At 44.5% G+C, this 27,969-nt stretch overlaps 2 protein-coding genes and 1 pseudogene across 2 annotated transcripts; 2 read left to right on the top strand and 1 right to left on the bottom strand.

The window, feature by feature from the left end:
* Positions 1-1,777: 1,777 nt before the first annotated feature.
* Positions 1,778-12,679, bottom strand: LOC107277043 (L-type lectin-domain containing receptor kinase IX.1). The gene is made up of 3 exons (XM_026025176.2): positions 11,770-12,679; positions 3,545-4,079; positions 1,778-2,636 (listed from the first exon to the last, which is right to left on the bottom strand). Exons 1-3 carry the CDS (start codon positions 12,635-12,637, stop codon positions 1,985-1,987), a joined length of 2,055 nt encoding a protein of 684 aa, XP_025880961.1. The 5' UTR covers positions 12,638-12,679; the 3' UTR covers positions 1,778-1,984.
* LOC136356024 (growth-regulating factor 1-like) lies at positions 8,630-9,286 on the top strand (annotated as a pseudogene).
* Positions 12,680-19,637: 6,958 nt separating the features above from the next.
* LOC4335005 (peroxidase 5) lies at positions 19,638-22,813 on the top strand. Its single transcript, XM_015778864.3, has 2 exons — positions 19,638-19,887; positions 21,989-22,813. The coding sequence occupies exons 1-2, from the start codon at positions 19,696-19,698 to the stop codon at positions 22,811-22,813; spliced, it is 1,017 nt and encodes a 338-aa protein (XP_015634350.1). The 5' UTR covers positions 19,638-19,695.
* Positions 22,814-27,969: the final 5,156 nt, after the last annotated feature.

Here is a 27,969-nt window from a genome sequence, read left to right as displayed (position 1 = left end):
TGGTGGCGGTTCGTGGCGCCACGAGCTTCTTCGTGGTCGTCTTATCCGTCCTCCTCCCGGCCTTCGTCCCCATGTTCGTGTTGCACGTGGAGAGCTTGAAGGTCTTTATCTATCTATCTATATATGTATATATATATATGTATATAGATATATATGTAAATATATATATGTATATTGATATATATGTATATATATATATGTATATATATATATGTATATGTATATGTATGTATATATATATCTATGTAAATATATATAGGAAAATGGTTCTATACACCCAGGTGTATGTACTCCCTCTTGCATCCACCGTTCATCCGAACAACCAGATACGAGTTAATCCGTGTACACCTTAACGGGTGTTGACTCAGCGGACCCGGTATGTACATCGTGAATTATGGAATTAATTATTCAGGGCAAAATTATCTTACCGCTAATATCGGAACAGATCCAACAGCGCATCACGAAATTTCTGGGTTTTGGGAGGCAACGAGGCGACTCCTCCTCGGATTGTCCCCACGGCGATTCAGCGGCGACTCGGCGGCTGGTGGAGGATCATAGAAGCGATCTATACTGATCATTGAATCTGCTTGTTCCTTCCTCCAGTGATGGCTCCTCTCCTTCACCAATCGGAGATACTGAAGTAGAGGTAATCGATCTAAAGGATCTGCCACCCGTTGGTGTCCCAGGAGCATAAGTCATCGATCTGGAGTCGCCTGAATGCAGGAGCGGGGCAGCCGGGGCAAAATCGAGGAGTCACAGTAGTGCAGGTCATCCAAAGCAGCAGGTTAGTATTTGTGTATTTTATACGGCAAGATTGACGCTCGATTCCTAAATTTTTCTCGCTTGCAGAGTCACGGGAGAATCAGTGTATATATATATATATATATATATATATATATATATATATATATATATATATATATAGACACACACACACGTATGTAGAACTACTACATGGCACCCTGACGTGCTACGTACCTTCGTAGCACTCCTCACAGGCTGTGGCTCGCTGCTGCCGCTCGCGCTACCGCCCACATCCTGCCCCTGCATTGCTCCGTGACCGAGAGAGAGAGAGTGAAACGGAAGGACATGTGGGTCCCACATTTTTTAAAAATAGAAAATACTGACTGGGTTGCCACGTGTACGCCACGTAGAACAAAACCGCTCTGATTTGGATCGAGGGAGTAATTCGTCTGGTATTGAAAGTTCAGGGTGAATAATATCCGGTTTTGGATTCAGGGGTGTAATTCGGTCGACCGCGATAGTTCGGAGGGTAATTCGTTCTTTTTTCAATGTGAAATATGTCTAACTTTTATGGATGGAGGAAGTGTACTAGAAACGGGAAAGTTGTTTTTATCGAAGTGAATCGTTTACTCTAATAATGATGGGAGCGGGATAACGAGACGTGGAGTGACCTGACTGTTGCATGCCTGGAGTAGCAGTTAGCACGCTGCGCTTGTACTAGTAACTCTATCAATTATTATATTCTAAAATCCTTAAAACCATCTATAATATAGAAGAAATTTTTTTCAATCAAAATTTATAATCTCCAAACGTAAGATATATAAACATACACATAGTACACATAATGGTTCCATATGAATCAACTCTATTGTTGCCACAATATTTTTCTCATAAATGAAAGACTGCACGGTTTAAGTAATTTTAGTTTAGAGTTTATACGTTGAAGGGTTATTAGACGAAAATCAAAACCAACGCTCAAAGCAATCTAAACAAATTATTGACAAAAATAACTTCAAAATAGAGTAAAAAGATATTTTATGAAACAGTCACCCACCCAGAAGTATTCATAATAAAAATTCAAACAACATTAAATACATGCGCATGCGCACGGCCTAACTTCGTAATACAACTTTGATGTGGAATAATTACATAGTTCGAAAATAATAATATCTCTTAAAGCTTGGTATGTTAAAGCCAAAACTAGCAGTAATGTTTCTTACTAGCTACATAGAAGAGCAGCCTATGGTGCCTCCTCGTATCTATTGGCAATAGAAGCCCTGGAGGCGTCATGGACTGATGAGACTGATGCAGAGTTGGTGATGAAGTTAAGGTCAGGCAAGGTGGCATCAGGCTCCAGAAGTAGTTTCATTGCTTCCTGCATGGTAGGCCGACGCTGAGTGTCAGAAGCAGAGCACCAGAGCCCCAAGATGATGACACGCTCCATCTCTCTCCTTTCAGAGTCACCAACAATCTTTACCCTTTGGTCCGTAGCCTCCACGACATCACCTTTGCTTCGGTACAGGCTGCAGATCTGCTCCCTGGATCTGTCTTTGCACGCGATCTCCAACAGGACGAGGCCGAAGCTGAACACGTCTGAGTAGGGGTTGAACTTGACCTTGCCATCTTTCTTGCACTGTGGATCCATGTAATCTACCGGTCCTACAGAAGTTGTCAATACACACCCTTCCACAGTGCCTACTACAGTTGTTTGCAACGACGTTGGATCATTGTCAAGCTTCGCGATCCTTGACAAACCAAAGTCGGCAAGCTTGACATTATATTCTTTGTCCAGGAGTACATTTTTTGGCTTGATATCTCTGTGCAGGATATATGGCTTGCAGTCGTGATGTAGGTAGGATAGAGCTGAGCCAATACCCTTGGCTATATTGTACCTGATCGATCGGATATAACCAATTACTCCCTCCGTGTTGATAATACTTGTGGTTTTGGATAATGGCACGATCTCCAAAACACAACTTTGACCATTATTTTTCTTATAATATATATATAAGTATTAAACAAATATATGATTTTATTAAAGTGCTCTTTAAGACTAATCTATATATGTAGTCACTATATTTGAAAGACAAAAGTTTTAAAAATGATTCATCATCAAAGATTTTAAAGTTTGACCTCACTCTTGTCTAAAATGATCTTTGCTTAGATTTTTTTACATGACGTCTGGGTATCGACACAATATTCAATACACAAAACCTCACATTACTTTTTCCAACCAATATATTCATAGAAAATGATAAACAACTTTATATGTATATATATGTGTATATATATATATATGTATGTATATATATATGTGTGTGTGTGTGTGTATATATATATATAACTGGTACTCCATGGTGTCCGGGCACCAAGATTCAAATGAGTATGAAATTATTTTTTAAAGTGTTTAGGTATGATTTGAACATCTTTTGGTTAGATTTTGATTCTAGGTATATAGCATCCAAATATATAATTAGTTAGGTATGTAATAATGTATTGTGAAATAATGTTGAATTTGAGTTGTTTTGTTGCTAGGTATAGGTATGAATCAAATTCTTATGCCTAGGTATATACTAATATATATAAGTGTTTTTCCTAACTAATGTACGTATTGGTATCATTTTCATATCAAACTCTAATAGTTTTGAATCTATTAATGATTTAAAATTTTAAGGTTCGACAAGACACAGATAGTAAGTACTAGAATGTATCCAATTCAACCAAAACTCCTTATATTTTAGGATAGATGTTGATAACGGAAATAGCATAATATTTGACAATCGTGTGCTTCGCTACGTACCTCATAGACCATGACTGTACTGCTTCTTCCTTACTCACGTGTAAGTACTCATGGAGATTGCCATTATTCATCAATTCGTAGACAAGGAAAAGCTCCTTCTCCATACTCCAACACCAGCCGCACATGAAATGGAGGATGTTCCAGCTATGTCCCCGGATGCACCAACCGTAGAACTTAAGGAGATTCTTGTGCCTGGCTTCGCTGATGGTGGTGACTTCGGTGAAGAAGTCCTTGTGTCCTACGTTGAGCTCTTTCACAATTTTCTTCACAGCAACATCACGGCCCAACTCCTGTAGGTACCCACGGTAGACCTTACCAAATGCACCCTCCCCGAGCTTCTGAACGTCCGAGAAATTATTTGTCGCCATGGCCAAATCGCGGTACCCGAACCTCCTGGCGCCGGCTGTTCCCTTGTGAAAGAAATTTTGGACCCTTTTCCATTTCCAACAAGACAGCAAGATCCACAACACTAGAGCCAACACAACAACTCCTCCAATTATTAATCCTCGAAGAAGGCCTGCTATTTTGTTTCGCTCTACAAGCAAATCATTGTCAAATTTCATCAGTCTCTCTCAGAAATTTTCTTCACTACTAGAAATCCCCAGGTTCCCTAGAAAAATTTTACTCGGGAAAGGGCAATAAACCGTAGGAAGTTTGTTCCCCTAGAGAGATTCGTAGGAAACAATTCCAAGGGAAAACAATGTGCGGGGAAATAGAAAGTGCCCTAGGTTTTCTTTTGTAAAATCATAGGGATACAAAGGTTCCCTAGGAATTGGGATGGTAGGGAAAATTGTGTACATGGCATGGAAATCTTAGCTAGTTACAATAACCAGCATAAGTTCAACATATATAATTAAGATTGCTCATCTTTCTAGCTAAAAAGTGCTATAAGCAATCATGCATTCATCACATAGTTACAGTTCAAATGTTCCTAGAATTTGCTTCTGACAACAAAATTCCACAAAAGCTATCCAACCTTAAATTGATGTTCATCCATCATTGCTACCAAAATACAGCAAGAACTATCCAGCCATAAATCAACGTCGATCCATTCCCTAGCTAACATGACTTAAGTAAATTAGTCACAAAGTAGCACTTCTATATATAGCCCAGTAGCATGTCTCAAATGTTGATTGATTGTTCAATGGCCGTATATTTGGAGTGCGCTCCTTTCTACATTTGGGATTAGGAAACCATGTAGCATGTCTCAAATGTTTGAGAATTGGCTGAATTGTGTTGAACCTAGGCTCTAGAGAATATTGTTTGTGGGCATAGCTGCATTAATTCTTTGGGCAATTTGGTTATATAGGAACGATGTGGTCTTTAATGGCTCCAGTCTTATATTTTTCTTGCATGTTATTTTCATAGGAACGCATTGGGCAAGGACTTGGTCTTTGCTTCTTAAAGGAGTCGACGAAGAAATAGTTAAGAGCTATTGCAAGCTACTGGAGAAGCGTGTGTTGGAGTTCTTCTCTGTGTATGGCTAGAACCTTAGAAGAAGATTGGAAGCCTAGTCTTTTTCTTTTTTTTTGGTTGTTCTTAAAACCTTCGTGCTGTTATCTCTCATATAATGGGAGAGATTTGTTTTGCAGTTTCTACCCTTTTTTTAAGGAGAGATCATCTTTAGTCCCGGTTTTTAGTGGAACCGGGACTGTGGATTTCAGCCGACTGACCAAAGATCGATAATTTCTCCACCAGTGTGAGGTCCCTCCACGGGCAGTTGAGTCTGCACCTGTATAAATAGCCGATTTTCATAGGCTCTAAAGTATATGCGGATGCGGCTTCGGCGAAGAAGTCTTTGTGCTCTTCGTTGGACTCCCTCACTATTTTCTTCACAGCAACTTCACGCTCCAACCGCTTCAGGAATCCGCTGTACACTACCCCAAAGGCCCCCTCTCCGAGCTTGCGATCATCAGAGAAATTGCCAGTCGCGACGGCCAAATCGTCGTATTCGAATCGCCTGCGCCGCCTGTGCCCTTTCCAAAGGTATTACGTACCCTCTTCTGCATCAAACAAGAGATCAAGAACCACAGCACTAACGCCAATGCAACAGCTCCTCCCATGATCAGTCCTCCAAAAAGCAGTGCCTTATTGCGTCTATCTGCACATATAAATTATTAGAATTATTTTTGAACGAGCAGTAGTATATACTTCAGTCAAGCGAAACAGCCACAGGGGAAACCCTCGCCGGATTGACATAGATGGAATTGCAGAAATTCGGGAACGACAAAATACTTTGCGTGCTGACGTTGTACTGACATCAAGGTATGGCAGTACTACCATGTTGACATCATCGCGACATAAGCAACATAAACTCTTAGGGCGTTCACAGTGCACACACGTGGCGTCTGGCAAAGTCTATCCATGTAAGCACAATGTGTGCGTGGAGGAGAGAAGGAGGTGGGGCCCATATTTTCACCAGGTTCGTGTGGCTTGTTTTGGCTCCGAGAACTTGAGCAAATTTTGTCAGAGAAACACACATGCCACAGAGCAGGAGAGAGAGTGAAGAAGCTCGCCAAAGAAGTCACTTCCGCGCCGAAGAAGCTCGCCAGAGAGGGAGAGGAGTAGGGGCGCTGAATCCGAGCCAGATCCGCGCCGAGCTTGCCATCCCATCCGGCGGCGATGAGAGGAGCTAGCCCGCGGAGGTGGTGAAGCGACGGCACCCTCGCCAGCCGACGCCGAGCTCCTCCGCCGCCCGCTTCCGAGTGCCGACTTTGCCGTTGGTTCGGGGAGGGGGTGGAGGAGGGAGAGGAGGGTGGTGCACCGGCGAGCTCTCCAAGCCCCGCCACCCCTTTTGTCGGCGGCGGAGGAGCTCGGCCCGACTTGGCGCTATGTGGTGGGGAAAAGTAGTGAGAGAGGGGGATAAAGAAAAGCTGGTAAAGTGATAAAGTTGGTACTTGTGGGACCCACTAATAAGCCACTTGCACTATGGTACATGTAGCTAAACATTGTTTCTGGTCTAGCTGGCGTGTGAGGCACAGCAAATGCATATGGCGCACTATGAATGCCCTTACAGTCATGCACTCGCGCGGTGCCAACGCTCATGTCACCCGCTCTCGCATACTCGCCGTCCTCTCCACTGCCAACTGCTTTTCCCCTCTCCTCTTTTCGTCACTTGCCTCGTTTCCCCCTCTGCCCCCCGCCCCCCTGCCCACCTAGTTGAGGAAGGGCCTGGTGCCGCTGCTTATACTCCCTGCTATCTCCTAATTGATGGTTCGCTCTCGGTGACACGTCGCCACCACGAAGCTCTTGATCCCAAACGAGCACTCAGGTGATACGGGGCCCGCTCACCCACCAGATCCCCTGCGGGGGTAGAGCCATGAGGTGTTTTGACCCCGGATATCTCACCTCAGGACACGGGCGGATGGAGAAGTTTGGGGGAGGGGAGGGGGGTCGGGGTTAGGGGCGCTCCAGCCCAACTCACCCCAAACCTGAACCGTTGCCAACCCTAATAAGGCCTTATATGTTTGCTCAACTAGTAAGGTGATACCAATAAAGTGCACACAACACTTATATGCCACATAGGCTACCTGCTAATTAGGTCTGGATGTGACGTGTCTCTACGCCGGGCCCATATGTAGTCTCCTAGTCCTCCTGCTCCATACCCCACGGCGTGCAGTTCGTGTGAAACAGGGACTCCGATATGGTGTATCCCACTATCCCAGTGAGTTAATGCTATGAAATATCCTAAGGTCGAGTTTAGTTCCAAACTTTTTCTTCAAACTTCCAACTTTACCGTCACATCTTTCCAATTTCAATCAAACTTCTAATTTTGTCGTGAACTAAACACACCCTAAGAGAATGTGGAGTTAATGCGAGGCTCTGCAGCTGACGTACCACATCTTGGGGTGCCATGGTATCCAACCAGATATTCGTCCACCCTTCTCTGACCTGCGAGGACGCCACATAATCCTTCCTGGGTCAGCAAGGGGTTCTCGCAAGATGATGCTTGGGGTGTGGGATCCGACACCTTTCCGAGCATAACCATATGGCGTGCTCTGGGAAGAGATGAACTACCTACTCTGCTTCTGTTATGGTTAAGTTGCACCAAGCAGTTCCTGGGTAGCCTAGATCATGGGCCCCTATCCCATAATGGCGCCATGACCTAGCTCCCGGGTGGCCAGATCAACCAGTCCCATGCGTATGAATAAGTTCATCAGAGGTCCCTTAACTCGTTAACGAATCCGATTTTCGTCCTTGAACCAGATACAACGGGTTCCTCAACTGTCAAAACCAGTGCAAATGAGGTCCCTCGGTGGCTTGGATGGCGGTTTTGACTGACGACTTTTTTGCAGTAAATGGAGGAGAGAGATGATGGCCGGCCTATGCACTGAATGTGCTGTGTTCTAAGATATCTTGAATCAGATCAACTTATCCGGTATCCAAGCTAAAGCAAGAAGAACTATCGGGTAAGGGCATCTTTCTTTTCAATGAGGGAAGGGCTCTATATCAGTAGGACCATCACAGCACACCCCAACCCTCTTCTCTTGCTTGATAGGGTCAATGCAGGAAATATAGCATGGAGTGGCGGCGGAACTGTTTGCTTCTCAGCACACTGATGTATGTATGGCTTGCTTTCTTTAATCAAAACTCATGACTATGGATTGACTTCAAGAATACAACAAAGGGTTCTGGTGAATCCCGGCGTCGGCCCAGATAGAAGACAACAAATTCATTATTCATTAGTTGCAATGGGGTGCCCTTGAAGTGAATGAGGTATCGAAAAAGCTAAATCAAAAGATGCATAAAACAGACGAGGTCCATCCGTGTGGCCCTTACGTGGCAATTCGAACCGGAAAAATAATAAACCACATGAGACCCACATGTTAGTGTCACACCCAACTTAATAAAAAAATGGTGGGGCTCACATGTGCCCCACATGTCATTCCCACTCCTCTTCTTCTTCCTCCTCTCTCCCCATCTCCCCTCCCCTCTATCCAAACATGATGGAGAGTCAGCGTCCGGGGAATCAGCACCACCACCACCATGTGACGGCGAGAAGGCGGCGGCGGCTGCGCTGGTATTCCCGTGCGGCGGTGTCGGCGGCGATCTCGATGAGTAGCTGAACCCCGGTGTGCGGTATGACCCACCGCTGTCGTCCTCGTCGTCCCCACCACCACCATCTCCTCCCCGGCATTGTCCTACGACCGCCTGGCGGCGCACGACGTAGTGCCCTACTGCGGCGGGCCCTACGCCGTGGCCACCACGCGCACCCCCACTGCCGCCGCGGCGTACCACGCGTAGGTGAGCCCGTTCCACCTTCACCTCGACACCAGCCACCCTCACCCGCCGCCGTCCTACTACTCCATGGACCACAAGGAGTACGCGTAGAGGCACGCCACCAAGGAGGTGCATGGCGAGCACGCCTTCTTCTCCGACGGCACCGAGAGGGAGCACCACCATGCCGACGCCTGGACACGGCCAGTGGCAGTTCAAGCCGCTCGGCATGGAGCGCAAGCAGAACACCACGCTGCTCTTCCAGGGCGCCAGTTGTGGCAACACCGCTGCGTCGCCGTACGCCACTTATCTTTCCAAAGAAGAGGACGGTGAGAAAGAGAGGCGACAGTAGCAGCACTGCTGCCTCCTGGGCGCTGACCTCCGGCTGGAGAAGCCAGCGGGCTACGACCATGCGGCGCCGTGGCGGTGGCGCAGAAACCTCTCCGCCACTTCTTCGACGAGTGGCCGCATGAGAAGAGCAGCAAGGGCTCCTCACTACTAGAAAAAGCATTTTTCCCAACGTGAGGGCCTTATTTTCGTAGGCGGACATGACCCTTAGAGCCAAATGACCGCCTACAAAAATATAAATCGGGGTGAAATTTGATGCCCGCTTGCGAAAATAGATTTTCGCAGGCGGACCACTTATTTTCGCAGGCGCTGCTTAAGTGGTCCGACTGTGAAAATAGACTTGAATATAAATAGACTTGCGGGCCCTAATTTTTTTCTATGTCCTCACACCTCTCAGTCCTCCCCTCACTCCACACCTCTCCTCCCTTCCTCACCGGCCTTTCCCCTCCCCTCCCCTCTCCTCCTCTCCCCTCCCCTTACTTCTACTCTCCCCGGCGGCGGGCGGTGACGGCGGAGGGCGGCAGCGGCGAGGAGGCGCGGCCGAAGTCCGGGCGGCGGCGGCGTGGGCCGGGCGGCGGCAGCGACTCCCCTCCCCCCTCCCTCCCAGATCTAGCCGGAGGAGGGAGGGGGAGACCGGCGGGGGTGACGGCGGCGGCTCCCCTCTCGCCCTCCCTCCCAGATTTGGCCGGAGGAGGGAGGGGGGAGGCCGGCGGGGGCGACGGCGGCGACGACGGCGCGGGGCGGCCGGCGGCGTCTCCCCTCCCTCCCTCCCTCGCAGATTTGGCCGGAGGAGGGAAGGGGGAGGCCGGAGGGGGCGGCGGCGGCGATGAAGGCGCGGGGCGACAACGGCATGGAGCGGCGGCGACGACGATGACGGCGGTGGCTCCCCTCCCCTCTCAGATCCGGCCGGGGGAGGACAGCGGCGAGCCGCGTGCGGCGATTTTTTTTTGTTCTTTTTTTGCATTTTCGCAGGCGGGCCGTTGCCCGATTTTCGCAGTCGTTGTGATGCAGGCGGACATCCCTCCCGCCTGCGAAGATTAGTTTTGGCCGCCTGCAAAGATTAGTTTTCTACTAGTGCCTGGATGGGGCTTGAACGTGAGACACAGCTGTTCATGTCCATCCCCATGGCCGCCAACGACCTCCCGATCACCACTACCTTCGCTACCACAATGGTACGTACTAACCTTCGTCTCCACTGATCAAAACCGTTTCTTGATTCTTATGGCAAGCCATGCTGATGATCCAATTTGCTTCTTGTTTGGTCTTGTGCAATCTGCAGACGAGAGCGGCGGGTCGTACCGCACGCCGGGATCTGGTTCCTCGTCGGGATCGCCGCCGCCTTCTCGACATCGCGAGGTGGTGGTGGTGCTGATATCCCCCCCCCCCCCCCCCCCCCCCCCCCCCCGGGCTGCTGATTCTCCATCGTGCCTGAAGAGAGGAGAGGGGAAATGGGGAGAGAGGAGGAGGAAGAAGAGTGGGAATGACATATGGGCCCCACCAAATTTTTATTAACTTGGGTGTGACACTAACATGTGGGTCCCACATGGTTTTTTTATTTTTCCGGTTTGAATTGCCACGTAAGCGCCACATTAGATGAAAACCGAGTCAAATTAGCCACGTAAGCGCCACGTCAGCCAAAACCGCCATCCAAATCACCGAGGGACCTCATTTGTACTGGTTTTAATAGTTGAGGAATCCGTTGTATCTGATTTTCAGGTTGAAGGACGAAAATTTAGTTCGTTGACAAGTTAAGGGACTTCAAATGAACTTATTCTCCATGCGTCAGCGCAGAGGAAAGGTTGCCTCCGAGTAGCTTTGGAGGCACGACCTCGACTAGGGTCGGTTGACTCGACCAAAGTGTAAACTTTTGGGCTTTCTGAAAATGTATTTCTGGATGGAGGATGGACGTCCCTGTGTCTTGAATCTGGCATAGGCCAGGGAGGTGCTGGGCTGCTGGCCCACAAATAGGGGGATGGAAGCGGGGTGGACAAGCGGTTTTTTTATCCGCTTATTCCACTTCTAATTCGTTTTTCATCCAAATTTTGTACTATCATATAGAAAATAAACTATCAAGTAGATTTTTATATATGTAACAGGACTACCCAATTACATCTCTATAAGTAGGCTCTGACGACATGGCTTTCGAACTATGGAATCTGGCCAAACGAGGACCCACTTGGTCTAGACATTAACATTTCTGTTTTCTTTTAAAAAAACCTCATATTTACATAAAATCTAGTAGACAATAAAAAGATGGTATTTAAAATAAGGAAACAATAAAATAGTACAAGATAAGAAAGACATTAGCACAGGAAAAACTGAATCATATACATATACACACATTGCATACTATTTTACATATTATTGGTAGATTATTTTGTCTAAAAAGTATATGGTATTTTTTATTTAAAGAAAGTATTGATATGTAATTCAGAATCCCGGTTGGGATGTTGGCCATATCACGTACATTGCTTTTCAATGGCTTGGCAGGAATACTAAAACAATTAGGAGTCCGATTCTCATCACAAGTTAGCATGCAGTATTTTAAAAATGATTTCAAAAGTAAACAATCTGTAAAACTGACTCAAATACGAATGACATATGAAAGTATAGACAAAAATATCTTAATTTTTTATAACAGTAGGGATATGGTCAGGTACCTTGGTTTACTAGCGTAAGAGTTGAGTTGAATGACCATAACATTATCCGGTTGAGCTCCTTGTATTCCGCGGTGGATGCAGTAAAACCCACGGCCACCTGCGGCAGGAGCAACGATGTGATCGGATCTGGCAGTCGTAAACTCACCTGATAATCAGGCGCTGCAGACCATGGACGGCCAGCGAGCAACAGTGAGGCGACCAGCATCCGCGTTGTGCCGTTGAATTCGATGTGGGCTGTCATTGTCCCGTTCAGACTGAAGTTGGGCAAGATTGTGGTGTTGAAGGAACTGACGACGGAGTTGATGTCGATGCCAATGTGGTCGATGCTCTTGGGGTCGAAAGTGTTGTTGTATGTGTCGAACTCGACGGCGATGAACCGGTCCGAACCGAAGGCGGTGGTCGTCCCTTCAGGGATGAGTCCAAGGTTGCCGCCGAACGAGTTGGCCGGCAGCTTAGATGGGTAACTGGCCAGGAAGAAAGCCAGACCATCCCCTCTGATACCGTCGTCGATGGGTCTGATTGTGAAGGTGAACCTCGTGGAGAAGCTGGCCACCACCACCTTTTCGCCGCCGGTGGTGTCGTCGTAGAGCTGCACCGGGTGAGCGTACGACATCCGGCCGGCGGGGCAATAGGGATAACAACTGCGGCCGGCGTTGAGGTCGACCAGCCCGTCTTTCGGCTTGGCCGCGTCGCCTTCGAACAGGAGGTCATCTAGGCTGTAGGTGGATGGATCAGAGAAGTTGAAGCTGAAGGACACAGGTGGCTTTGCTGCTGCTGCTGCTTCAGCAATGAGGTGTGAAACATCAAGCGAAATGGAGAGGAGTAGGAGGAGTAGGAGGAGAAGCTGCAACATTGTCACAACAAACATGATGTGTGAACTAATTAAGCAGGCTGGCCGAGGTACGCATATATGACGATCATGAATAGTACGGACTTATATATACGAAATAGCAGCAATTAGTTAAGGTAGATATACCAACTCGACTAAGTGGGGGAAAAAAAAGGCCACAAACACTCATGTCCACAAATATAATTCTAACCGTTTGAAATATCACAGTATAAGGATTCTAGAGCGATGACACTGGTGGAGAAATCGTCTGTAGTCCCGGTTCGTAACCCCCTTTAGTCCCGGTTGTCCGACCGGGACTACGAATCCGGGACTAAAGATAGCAATCTTTAGTCCCGAGTGAAATAACCGGGACTAAAGATCTATGTACCATTTTTTTTATTTGCATTGCCCTGTTTATATATGCATTGTAATATATATATTATGCATGTGTATAGAATACATATATATATATATATATATATATGTATATATATATGTATGTATAAATACAAATATTACACACATTTATAATTTAAAGCAACAAAAAAAAACGATGAAGCCAATTCGTGGTGGAGAAACATGCACCAACAACATAAGTTAATCACAGGGATATAATTTGGCTTCCTGAGCTACTTGCATCCACTAATCCAAGTTGATCCAAGCATTATGCAAATGCCATGTTACAGGGGACAATACAGGCCATGATGCCAATATACAATCAGCCAGCCACATATATAATACTAATTAATATGATATAGGAGCATATGTTAGTTTCACCCTCAACTTGGTAAGACATGTAGAGCACAAACAAATCACATGAATGCAGCAACTAGCTAGCAACAACTAACCACTATGAGGGATGCACATGAATGCACTCTTGCGTTGCTACCATAATGAGGGATAGCTTTATGGTGCTACGAATTATTCGAGCTTGCACAGTTAAATATAAAATAATATTTAACATATCTAGTTAATTAAATATTCTAAGGGGGAGTCTACTTGTCAAGTGGCTAATATTTTTCTTATCTATCAATCATTTATTTAACACCAAATCAATACAAACAACTCACACTTGTATGTCTCTATTCTTATGGTGAAGCGAATAATGTTCTAACCTAAAAGTGGAAAAAATGTTTACTTGTTGTAAACTGTTACCAATATGAGATTATGATTTTCTTTTTAAAATCATAACAATACATCTAGATTAATGTAAAAATATAAAACAGAGCAAACTACAAATGTACTTTCCATTGTATTGAAATTGTAGTTTTCGATATTCTACAGGGCTAATAATTAAATGCCTCTACGAAATATTTTTGTTGAAGAAGGGGCTGTTTGAAAGCTTGTTTTAATTTACCAAACTTTTACAACTAAGGTGTGACATGTCACAATTTATCTGACTATGTAATCCTTAGCCACAAGTTAGATAAGAGTTGGCAAGGATAATTAGTGAAATATATATAGTGCTTGGGTACACAAACTTATGGGCCTACCCCCACCCAAGCCCCTACCCACCTCCGGCCGATCTAGGTTAGGGTTTTGGGAGGGAGAGGGAGAGGAAGTAGAGGTGAGGGGAGCCGCTCGCCACCACCCTCCCCCTCCTACCGGCCGGACCTGAGAGGACAGGGAACCGCCGTCGCCCTCCCCCCTCCTTCCGGCCAAACCTGGGAGGGAGGGGAACCGCCGCCGATGCCGCCCTCCCCGTTCCGTCCGGCTGGATCTCGGAGGGAGTGGAACCGCAGCCACCACCGCTCTCCCCTCCCCTCTTCGGCCACATCTAGAAGGGAGGGGAGAGGAGCCGCGCCGAGGGTGGATGCCGCCGCCCCCGCGCATCGCCGTCGCCCACCCCATGCCTCGCCATCACCGACCTCACGCCTCGCCGTTGTCCGCCGACCCCGCACCTTGCCGTCGCTGCCCCCGGAATGCCCACGGTCGCTGAGGGGCTGAGGGAGAGGGGAGCTGAGGGCCGAGGAAGAGAGGAGAGCTAGGGGAGAAGAGAGGATAGGACTTAGAAAAACTATTATTGATGTCGCGTCTATTTATATGCCACGCCAATTTCATAGGCGGACCACTTAAGAGGTCCACCTGTAAAATAAAGGTATTTTTGCAGGCGGATCGCTTAAGTGGTCCGCCTGCGAAAATAGATTTTTGCAGGCGGATAACGATTTCACCCCACGGTTGTAATTTTCGCAGGCGGTTATTTAGCTCCGAGAGCCCTACCTGCCTAGAAAAAAATATCATCATCTGGAAAAATTATTTTTCTAGTAGTGACTCTGATCTTCTTCTACAAATATATATATATGGACCTAGGAATTTTTGAGAGATTAGGATTAAGGATGGGGGATGGAATGATATATGGTTGGGGTATATTGGGTGGAAACTAAATGAGGGGTGATAATTAGTTGGGGGAAATACTATTATAGAATATCTTTTATAAATGTATAGACAGATGGAGTAGTAATTCATCACATAAAGAGCAGCGGGGAATAGAAAATTCTAATGAATTTATACTCATAGAATTGTCAATTTTTTTCTCTTATTACGGGTAAAATACAATCAATTCTTGACTGAGAATAGCAGTAGAACTTTTTTATATTTTTTTGTGACTGCTGTGCGCCGGCCATGAGTATGTAAAACTTGTATATGTATGTATGATACGTATATTACCTTTCTGTTATAACGATTATATGTTAGAGTGCATGCATTTTATAAAACTAGATATTATTGTTGGAAAGGGCTGAGGACGAATCCGTCCAAAAAAGCAGAACATTATATTGTAATGGAGAACATAACACGTATTAATTAATTAGACACTGGAAATCGTTCTGCATTGTATATTTAAGCGATGTCCGGCCGGCCGGGATCTTAGCAAGTGAACAACACTAACTAAAGGTTAACGAGAGTACCCAAGGTATTTCAAGACCGGGATCTTAGCGCAAGAGCTGTGTGCAACTCAACTACTACTGATCTCACATTATAATGGTATTACTCTTCTCATCTCTCTCTCAAATTAAATCATTGATCAATATGTAGATACACAATCGGCACGATCGATTAGGGTTCTCATTTCACAATTTTAGGAAAGAAAATATAAATTTTGGGTTTACTAGTGGCTCCTGGTATGAAATAACTTACCACATACAATACATGCCAACACTGGTAAGCCATCACTAATTCACTACTCCCTCCGTCCCTAAAAAAGACAACCTAGTACTAGGATATGATACATCCTATTACAACGAATCTGGACAAAGAGTATATCCAGATTCGTTGTCCTAGGATGTGTCACGTCGTAGTATGAGGTTGAGTTTTTTCTGGGATGGAGGGAGTACGCTGGTTCACCGTGATTTCCTACCCAGACCACATATAACCGTCAGTAGCTAGTAAATTTCCCACCCAAAACACATAGAACAGTCGGTGGTACTAGCTAGTTAGCACTGGCAGTTCGGGAGGTGAACCGTCAAAGATTGATGCTACCGGATTAGACCACCAAACAACAGTGCGTGTTCGGTATTCGATAATCCACTACTACGGAAAACATCAACGGTCCTAGTTAGGAACCGGTCATTAGCGCTCGAGGGATAGCATTTTTGGTACCTATAGTACATACTAGCTATTTTGTGCGTTGTTGTAGTAGTGAGTGTTGCTCTCAGGTAACACGGTTGCCAACCTAGCTACTATCAAATCAAAAACCGTCATCATTGATACAGCCATTTTGAACCCCGGCTGTGTTGTCCTATTTTATGATACATATATAGTGATGGTCTTTTGCCTGGAAATTTCAACCATGTTTGAATTGTGCAAAAAACAGTTTAATTCTTCTCTGAAATTCCCTTTTTATTTTCTGAAATTTCGGAATTTCGACGCACATGCGCAGGCACTTACACACGCAGCATCAAGGCGGCTAAACGTGAAGAACAAATCGTACGAGGCCCAAATCGCCGGTTTGAACCAGCAAATCTCGGCCCTTCAGATGAAGATACAAGCCCTGGACAAGTACTGGCAGAACAGGAACAGAGACTACTGTGAGCTGGAGAAGAAATTCAAAGCGTTGGAAATCAGACACACCGACCAGGACAAGAAATACAAGGCGATGGAAGCCAAATACACAAACCTGGACAAGAAATACGTGACGCTCCTGGAAAAGCACGGTGATTGTTGTTGATAAAATTAACTAATTTAATGGGAGGACTTCAATTACGCGTATACGTGCGTGAATCCATATGTGTGTACGGTCGTTATACGTATTTAGCGGGTATGAATACGTGCGTGCCTTCTATACTATGTATTTGTGTGAAGAATAAAATTAATCTGTATACAGACCACTGCATTTGAAATGTAGTGGGCCTATTATCTAAATAATGATCATGTACGTGTGTGCGGTTTGGTTCGATTCATCCTGTTGATATCATTGGTCAACACACAAACATGGTTGGAAGTAGAGTCTGTAACTTCGTTTTGTATATTTCCATTGAGGGCACCGAAATTTCTGAGATCTCGATCAAATATTTCAAACAAAATTTGTGTGTTTTTCACTGAATTCAAAAAATCGAAAACTTCGGTTTTGTGTCGATCGAGGTATGAAGTTACTGAAATTTTGAAAGATTTGAACTGAAATTTGAATCACTGTGTGGAAAGTCGTGGAAGTTTAATTAGTAGTAATATGTTGTTTCTAAACTGATTTTGTTTCTTCAAAGAATTTTTTCTTTCATCATTTAACGTTCGTGCCAACTGGTTGTTAATTAAGTGCACTTGGTGTGAAGAAATTGCAGCAAGTAATTAAAATTTTTGGGCCTTGTATGTACTTGGGAAAAAATTGTATGGATGTTACGCCGCAGCAGTCTGCTGTATCAAATCCTGACAATGGCATTCGGTAGGCCGAGTGCTCGTTGCGAGTGAGCCGGAATGGGCTGTAAGTGTAACAGCATGGGTTATAAATTCCGAGTACAGAGAGAGAAGGAGGACACGACTATTCCCCAGTTCAGTCCTTCTTCTTCTCGCCCAAGTTGAATATTTGTTTCTCTGCTGCTTGCTTCTTCTTTCCCGTTTCATCCTTCAAGTTCGTAACAGTTTTGTTGGATCGATCATGTTGATATCATTGGTCGACACATATGGACCAGCATGGATGGAAGCAGAGTTTGTAACTTCGTTTTGTATATTTACATTGAGGGCACCGAAATTTCCGAGGTCTCAAAAATTTCACACAATTTTGTATTTTTTACTGAATTAAAAAGTTGAAAATTTTGGATAAAATCGTTTTGTGACGGGTCTGAAGTTTCCGAAAATTCAAAAATTTCTAAGTGAAATTTGTAGTCGTGGAAGTTTAATTTAGTAGTAATATGTTGTTTGTAAATTGAATTTTTCTTCAAAGCATTTTTTTTCTTTCTTCATTTAATTCATGCCAACTTGTTGCCTTAATTGTTTTTTTTGTTTGTTAAGTGCAGTTGGTGTGAAAAAATTGCAGCAAGTAATTAAAAATTGGGCCTTCTATGTACTTGGGATTTTTTTTCTAGCTATTGTCAGAACGAAGAATTAAAACGCTAATAAAGCTTGATCGATCACACGGTAGCAAGAATATAATCTAGCTAGGAAATTGAAGTTCTTAACAATCGTCCATATTTATTATATATAAGCTCACTTTTAAAAAATACAAAATAACAAATTTAATCCGTGAAAATGGAAGAAGGCAAATTTATACATTCCCTCTCGCCCCCAAATTTTCCCGAATAGTTTTTAAATATTGGAACAGAGTGAGTAGAGGACATGCACAAAGCATTGTAATACAGTTCATGTCAAGCTCATTAACAGATCATAATAAGCATCGCGCACATAAATCCAAATGAAACGGCCGGGGGGACTCGGAAATTAACAAGAAACACACAGGCAAGCAAAGGTTAATTTCGATCTGGCCATATGGCGAGCCTGCAGTCTGATCGAAATGGGCCCTGCAAGTCTGAAGTCTCTTACTACATATGTGAAAGTACGTCGTAGTTTCATCATCAGAGATGTTCAGCGGAGCTGGCAGTGTCAAATTCTTGTTGTTTTCCTTTTGTTTTCCAGCATAGTATGCACTTTGTTGATGTACTTTGTTGTCCTGCCTTAATAATTTCATCGGCCTTCGCCGGCTCGGTGAAACCAAGAAGCATATATAAGAGAAAGTCGGCGACGGATTAACTTTTTGTTGGTTAATTGCAATTTAATTGTTGTATTGTAAGAGTCTATACTCGAGCAAATAAATTAAACTGAATTCGTATCGAATAAACGTATGATGAATATGACTACCGAGCAGGGTCTACACTCGGATGGCTAAATTGAGCATGTATATGGTTGTACGCTTTCAAGAAGCATACATTTTTAAGGATGCCAAATATTTTTTTATTTCACCATTAGTTTCTCTAAAATCATATAGTTTAACATCATAAAATATATAATTTTAGATTCATCATGAGAAATATTTTTATAATATATGATTTACATATTGTTAAACTACATGGAATTCTAAAAATCAATGCTCAAAGAAATACATGTTAAAAATAGGACTAACCTAAACAACAAAGTAAATTTGAAACAGAGGGAGTACTTAACCTCCATCTGTTTGAGCTAGCATTTAACCTCCATATGTGTTCCATGTAATTAAGGAGAAAATAAGCAAGAAGCTATATACAATTAATGCTTTTATAATTTTAGATAATGAATTAAACCGGCCTCTACACACAAAGGATGTACACAACCTATAATGCTTTCATAATTAACTAGTACTAGTCTGTAACCTTGTATGTTTGAACATGGTCAAACGATGATATCGAAGTTTATCCAGTCCAGCAACTGCATGCATATGCTTGGTTGTTAAGCAAAAGCATTCATTCATCTCTTACATATGTATACATAAGTACTTTACCAATAATATAATTAAACGCTTGTCTGAATATATACAAGCTGGTGATCATCACCTCCAGCACTATTATATATACCCCTGGACGACACAGCCACAGTTCATCTATCCTAATTAAGCACAACAATTCCTCTCTAGCTAAGCCAATTTACCTTGATCAAATTAACAATTTGGAGGAGGTAGCTAGTGATCTCTGTCGATTGCGATGAAGCTTACTCGCGCGTTGGCCGGCGCCGCCGTGCTATCACTATGCTTGTTGCTCGCCGTGCAGCCGGCGGCGGCGGCCGGCGGCAAGGTGGAGAGCACGGTGAGGAAGGAGGTGGTGAAGGCCATCAGAGCCGATCCCAGCGTTGGCCCCGCCCTCATTCGCTTGGTGTTCCACGACTGCTGGGTCAATGTATGTAGTGTTTCCGTTTTTCCTTTAAATTAATTTTTGGTTTGATGAGTAATTTTCGTAAAACGCCCTATCTGTTATAGTCCAAGTTACACAAAATCACAGGAATTTTGTTATGTGGCACGTAACCTCGGGTATTATCATCCTAAAGTTTTACAAAGTCACACGATCATTTTGATTTTGGTTTACCACACTTTTGAGTTCTACGATCGTATCTTAAATTTATAAGGATTTCATCCATCGTATAAATGCTACGTTTGCTTTTAAATTTTGATATATGAGTATGTCAAAATGGTTAACGGTATCATTTGAGGAAAAATATATAATGCAAACCATAAATATAATGGAAACCTAGAAACTATCGTTAGATAAAAAAATGGACGTTTGAGATTTGTCCACGTTACCAAGGATAAATATTTTACTTTAATTCATGATTAAATGTAGGAGTGAACTTTTACTCTTAGTGACATAGACATATCTCAGATTTCATATTTGGATCCAATGGTGGTTTTTATATTCCCAGTGCATATGTAGTTCACACTACATATTTTCCCTGGTTTTGTGAAACTTTAGGATCATAGTATTAGGGGTTATGTAATATGTGTTAAAATTCTTATGGTTTTTGTGTAACTTAAACCATAATATGTGGAGTTTTATGAACTATAATTTTAGTTATATATGCCTATGAACCTCAAGCATATGCTTAGGTACATTATAATTGTTTTCATATTCGTACGGTTCACTGAATTATATAGCTTTTCTTTTCAAGTAGCTTGATGGATGCATTGTTGTTTCACGTGATTAAAATGATAAAGAAAATGTGAGTTCTTCAGTTTTGGTTGATAAATGACTTGCACTAATCCTAGAAATGCAACGATAAACAGTGGTGGAGCGCAATTAGGTCTTGTTTTTTTCTCCAACAAGAGTTGGATTAAGATTAAGATTTTCGTGATACGCTTTTCAAACTACTATACGGTGTGTTTCGTGCAAGTACTTTATATATGAAAGTTGGTCTAAAATATCATATTAATCTATTTTTCAAGTTTGTAATAATTAAAACTTAATCAATCATACGTTAATACCACCTCGTCTTGCGTAAAAAACTTAATTTTTATCTTCATCTTCAGGACAAAAGAACAGCACCTTAGTTTGTTTTAGCGTTTGTCATGGATGAATATGACACATCATGCAATCGAGAAAGCATATGCATGAGTTTTCTGGTTTAGAGCAAACCGGCCCATTCTCATAGATGGGCCGAAAATCTGACCTAAATTAATTTATGGCCCATCCATAGTTTGCTTAACAACACAGTTTATCTCTACTATATATATATTAAAAGCAGATATATCCCCTTTCCATTTCCCTCCTAACATGCACAGCGTGTGCTTGTACGCAAAAAACAACCATTGTCGCTACATAATTATGTGTGTTTGGTCTAGTGATTACAATTTCGGTCCGAAATTTAAGAAATTTTAGACCCGTGCAAGTCACTATATCTCGACCGAAATTTTTCTATATTTGGTCAAAATTTAATCAAATTCAATTACATTGTGTTAAAATTTTAGAAAAGTGCCTAAAATCCCGAAATTTCGGTTCTACCGAAACTAAGATGGATTTGCTGAAAAAGTGTCGCCACATTATGTGGCTGAGTACAGTCGAATTTTAACGGCTGGGATGCACTGCGCTGGACATCGTGTGCACGATGCACATCCGTTTCTCCACCTGTTTATCCCTTTGCAATTTTTTTACTTTATTTGTTGATCCGGAATTGCTATGGGTTTGTAGCAGTCAATTTTGTTGTTGTAATTATGTATTTATACAAATTTACATACTAGTTACACTCCACTTACACATCACTTACATATGTAATTTTAAGACCTATATATGTAATTATATGTAATTTTAGGACTTACATTGTAAATATACTAAAATTACATATGTAATTTAGAGATTTACAATGTAAATACATACCGACTATTTTTTGATGAAAAATATGACGCCATAAATATAGCTAGTAGATCCCTGCTTTAGTCTATTTTTAAATATATATAGGTCTAACTCGTTACAATATACATGCATATAACTAGCGTAATGAAAAATGCAGGGATGTGACGGGTCCGTGCTCTTGGACACGACGCCGTTCAACAGCAGCGCCGGCGTCGAGAAGGCGGCGGCGAACAACATCGGCCTCCGCGGCTTCGACGTGATCGACGCCATCAAGGCCAAGCTCGGCGACGCCGTCTCCTGCGCCGACATTGTCGTGCTCGCCGGGCGCGACGCCACCACCATCCTGAGCCGCGGCAGGATCACCTACGCCGTCGAGACCGGCCGCAAGGACGGCGTCGTGTCGTCCGCCGCCGCCGCCGACGCCACCCTCCCGGAGTCCACCTTCGACATCGACCAGCTCACGGGCAACTTCGCCCGGAAGAACTTCACCGCGGAGGAGCTCGTCGCCCTCGCCGGCGCGCACGCCGTCGGCGTCAGCCACCTCTCCTCCTTCCGCGACCGCATCAACGCCACCACCGAGACCCCGATCAACCCGAGGTACCAGGCGGCGCTCGCCGGCGACGTCGAGACCCTGAAGGGGCGGCAGAACGCGACGGACCCAATCGAGAAGTTCAACATCCGCGACATGGACGCCGGGTTCCGGAACGCGTCGGGGTTCGACGCCGCCGGCGTGGACATGGCGGCTGTGGGCGTGCTCGACAACAGCTTCTACCACGCCAACCTGCAGAACATGGTGCTGCTCAGGTCCGACTGGGAGCTGAGGAATGGCACCGATCCGTCGCTCGGCGACAGCCTGTTCGCGTTCAGGGAGAACGCCACCGTGTGGGAGATGGAGTTCGCCGCCGCCATGGCCAAGCTCAGCGTGCTCCCCGCGGAGGGGACCCGTTTCGAGATGAGGAAGAGCTGCAGGGCTACCAACTAAATTAAAATACGAGTATATATACGTATACTAGTACAGTAGAGGCATGCACGTACGGTCTCTACTTATACTAGCGTACGTACGGTATTTCTCATTGGTTTAATTAATACCTCGCCAAAATATATGTATGCTATTTGGAGTGTTCTATACGTACTCAATTAAAACGTGTGGCAAGCAAACTCCATGAAATAATGAAAATAAATAAATGAGAATACCAGTTCAACCACTACTACGAAAATCGTTTTTGCATACGGTCAAAATTGATTTTCGTAAGTGGCTGGGCGGCCCGCCTGCACTCAGGTGTCTGTGAAAATCACTTTTTTTTTTCATGCGGCTAGTGCAACATCATGCGAAACCGGGTCCATGTTTGCGTCTGAGTTGTGATTGCAAACATCTTTGAATCATGCATTGTTATGTGGCCCCAGCGTTCTTTAATCCAAAACGCATAGTGATGTAGCAATATACGCCAGCTGATCTAATGATATCCCAAATACCAGTCGAGAAAGCTGATAAGTTCACAACTGATAGTTGAATCGACGACTTAGTCAATGCGAGATAACCCAAAAGGGTCCTCGGGACAAGCCTCGTTGAGATATGTGTAGTCTATACATATGTGACATTGTCCCATCTTCTACCGAACCAGAACTGGATTAGCCAGCCAATCCGAGTGGTAGACTTCCTTATTGAATCTAGCAGTCAGAAGTTTAGTCAGCTCTTCCTTGATGGCCTCCCTTCAGTCTTGAGCAAAGCGACGAAATCATTGCTTGATAGCTTTAGCGTTAGATTTCACATTTAAATTAAGATTGTTCGTTCACCATTCTAGGAATACCAGGCATCCTTGATGATTGTCCCTATTTGATGGACTTCGATGGATATATAGGCGATGACAAGATCTAGCGATTGACTGTTTACTACTAAGTTACTCTGCAATACCATATTCCTCTTCAATTCGACATTAGTCGTCAACGGTTACATCTATCGAACTTGACCAGCAGTACAGTTTGAGGAAACACAAGGAATATATATTAGCTTGTATACGCCATTGGGAAAATAATGGTTTTACAGATCCTTATCAACACTATTGATGAAAAATCTGTCTTTGAGGTGGTATTTCAAGTAGTTTTCACATCTTTAGTCAAGCTGTGATTTTGTAATTCACAATCATTCTAAAACCTATATAATACTTCCTCCATACCAATTTTATCATCCTCTAAGCAAAGGATACCAAAGACTAAGAACACCCAAGGCATCTATTATTCTAAAATTAATTCTCATTGATCAAGGTGTTCCATCGTTTCGTATCCAAGAATAATTCATTTACAAATATTGATCATTAGTTGCAGGCATGTATGCTGGGACATTTCACGATGCACATTTACTCTTTACACAATAAACAAAAATACAATTTGTTAGATGATGATCAATTTGGGAAAAGCTCAAAAGTCTTAGGTAATGATCAAATTGGGATAGAGGGAGTAATTAGATACAGCTTTTCTCAAAGCAAAACTGGAATAAATTCCATTATGTAGAAAAAAGCACACCCCAATACCTCGTGGCTTCGTCATTGCACTAGGTTGTGTTCTTTTGGAGGGGTTGGGAATCCCTCCCCTCCACACGTAAAACAGAGCGATGAATTACTAATTTTCTTGGATTTTTCATAACTCAATTACTAATTTTAATAATACAAAGAACATTTCAGCAATTATTTAAATAATAAATTAATCATTAAATGATCTGGTTTTAATATTGTTAAATACTTTGAGTGCCCAAGTATTTTCAGGATTTTTATTGAAATAATTATTTGACCATTGGAAGTATTTTAAACAATTCAAAGATTATTTAATTGGTTAATTTAAATTGGAAAAGTCCTTTGCTGCTCCCTTCCGGCCCAGTCATAACGTCTAATTCTCATCCCTCGCTACAGTACTCCATGTTCAACCTCCAGCCGCCTCTCTCGCGTGCGTGTGCTATGCAGCCGCCGACTCCTCCCTCGGATCCGGCCTCCCCGTTCCTCCTCTTTCAAAATTAGTTGCGGGGATGGAATCCTCTCAATCTCCTCTTCGTTTCCCCAAGAAATCCCTAAAAATTTATGTGGAAATTCTTTCCAATTTCGCGGATCAATCTTTCATTTTTCCGGCGAAAACCCTAAAGTTTCCCAGAGTTTTTCCTGTCGATGTGGGCTCGATCCTGATCTCCTGTTCCTATATATAGGGCCCCTTCCCTCTCCTCTTTCGGCTGCAACCTCTCCCTCGCTCCGCCGTCACTGCAAACCTTCTCCCCGCAGCCACCTTCTCTCTCCGCCACCAGCCGCCGTTTCAGCCGCTGTTGCCGTCTTCCCTGGTTGCCTTCGTCCAGCGCTGCCACTTCCTTCGGCACCGCAGCGAAGAAAGCAAGCCCGGCCTCCCCTTCCGCGAAGCCGAAGACCTCCGAAAGTACCTCGCCGACGTGAATCCAAGCTTCGCCACCGCCGGCCCCTGCTCCAGCCGCACCTCGTCATCGCCTCGGTCGCCTCCGCTATGTGACGTTGCTACCACCGGGATCGCAGCGCCGAGGAGAAGCCCGGCCACCCCTCTGTTGCCGCCGCTCGTCGCCGGAAAGGCATCGCCGCCGTGGACCAGTACATCGCTGCCCTTCGGAGTTCGACGCCAGCCATCTTCTGTCATCGCGTAAGTGTTGGTAAGGACCATCGCCACGCGCTCCCTCTCCCAGTTTCTTCATGTTGGTAAGGACCTTCGCCTCGCGCTCCTTCTCCCAGTCTCCTCCCTTTTCGCCGTCGCTTCGTATTTCGCCGGCGATCGTCGTTCCCGTGTCCGCCGTCCAGTGAACTCGCGTGGCTGACTTGTCCTTGCCACGTCGTTGTATCTCTGCTGCCACCTAGCCACCTTGTTGTCTGTGCTGTGCCATATCTACCCAAACCTTAGATCGGATTCAATATAATCTGTTGTATCTCAGTCAACTCTCCATCAAGATCAATTTTAGCCGTCCAAAATCAATATAGATCTTTTCCCTCATTTCAATGACATTTTATTCCTTTTTAATATATGTCATCACTAATTATGATATAATTCTGGAGGATCTCTAATCTTTTATCTTAGTTATAAATTATTTGTAAATTGTTTAATTAATTTGGAATAGTCTTTTCTTTAATAGGTTTAATTGGAATTAAATCTTGTAAAATTCGTAATTAATTCATATGAAATCGGAATGAGGCCGTTCATGTCTCTAAATTCATCTAAAATCAATATCTACATGTTTGTTTACTTTTTAATGTACTATTTATTTGGTTTTTATTAGTTCTTTTCCACGTTTTGCGTGTTAACTTGTCGTTTTCGTCGTTTGCAAGGTTCGTGAGTACGTCGGAAGTGTCTAGAAGATTAATTGAAGACCGATTATTGCAAGACAAGTCACATATATCCCAAACAAAATTCCTTTGAGCATGTTGATCCTATATTTAAATTATCCATTTATTTCGAATGTGCATTTATTTTTGAATGTCACCGGGTGGTGGGAACCTATTACTTTGTTATGGCCACTTTGCATTAATTACCCTATTCCTTGATACCTTGGTTATAATTGGACTAGTTGGATTTATATAATGGTTCAACTAGATATATTAGATATAATTGCTTAGCCATGTTTAGAAACATTAGTAATGTTTCATTATTATTCGATGATGGATATTTAATGGTAACTCACGAAGGTAAATCGTGATTGGTTAATTAATTAATTGCCAACTAAAACTTAATAATAGTAGGTTGTGAGCACATAGTTTTGATGGTCGTGATCATGACAGTTAAGGTCCGGTTTGGGAGTGACGGAGCGTGGGGCTCCTCACCGGGAGACCGCGCAGGCCCCCCTTTGCCGGTTCGGCCGGGGGCGCTAAGTGAGGTTCTTCACCCTCGATCTGTGGAATGTGCGCAAGAGAGCAAATGCACAAGACACGGGCGATGTAGACAGGTTCGGGCCACTGAGAAGCGTAATACCCTACTCCTGTGTTCTGGTGGATCTGTGTGTGAAAGAATTACAGAGAGCCAGAGAGCAAGAGAGTTCAGGTAATCTCAGTGTCGTCTGAGAATCCCCTCCCCTTCCTCCTTTTTTTTTCTTCTCCTCTTTTTTTTCTTCCCCTTTTTCTTCTCCTCCTTTTCTTTGGTGGGCAAGGTCCTCCTTTTATATCTCAAGGGGATACCACATGCACCACTTCTACCTACTCTTCTTTTGGGTGGGGACCCACCGTATCTTGACCAAAACTTGGCTCGCGCCTTTGCCTGGAAGCTAAATCACAGCTTGTCCTTGAGTGAGGCCCAGCGCCGTTACTCGCCTGACACAGGGGATAGCCCTGTCATTCCTTCATTAATGGGCGGAGATTTGCAATGGCCGCCGTCCGAATGACCCTCCGATGGGATGGGTCATACCTACCTCCACTCCGCCGGAAGCAGATGCAACGTGGGAGCACGGTTGTCTGCCAACGACGTGACCGGCGTCAGACCAGTCACAAACCGGTCATTCTTGTCCACCACGCGTCAGTTTAGCATGCCGCACGTCTGCCCTTCTTCATACAATGACTTCCTTGCCATGGTTGCGATGAAGCCTGGTACGTATCTGGCCGGGACTGACATACCAACTCCAGGAGTTAGCACGCCGGCTCCGGCTAGGGACGAGTGCCTAGAGGCTCTCATCACTCCGACGGGACGGGGCGAGGCGTGTGACAGACCGCCTGTTGCCACCTAACCCGCGATCTGACCGGTCTGTGACCGGTCACACACTGCGACCGATCATGGACCGGATAAGCGTGCGCTGCGCTGCATTAAATGCGGCATGGCGCGCTCGTCCAACCCGCAATAAATGCGGTTAGGTGAGCCCTGCTGTGTTCACCTAACCCATACGCGTGGCGCCAAAATCACAGGGGGTCGGGGCGCCCCAGCCCTCGGGGCCGAAACAGGGGCGGCCCGACCCCTCGGGGAGACAGAGGGAGGGGTGGCCAAATCATCCTCGGGCCCGACCCCCCCGAGGGAGTAGGGCCACATGGGTGACCGCGGCTACCCAAGCCTCTGTCACGATACCCTCGGCCTCATGTCACCGACAGTAGCCCCCGGCGTTATGCCAGGGCGATTGCCCCCTTCGAGGGAAGCGCTCGGGGAGACAGAGGGAGGGGTGGCCAA

Source organism: Oryza sativa, chromosome 4 (genome assembly GCF_034140825.1).
Source record: "Oryza sativa Japonica Group chromosome 4, ASM3414082v1".
NCBI classification, from domain to species: Eukaryota; Viridiplantae; Streptophyta; class Magnoliopsida; order Poales; family Poaceae; genus Oryza; species Oryza sativa.
The sequence above is the reverse complement of the archived record's forward strand: the minus strand, read 5'-3'. Positions and strand labels throughout refer to the sequence as shown.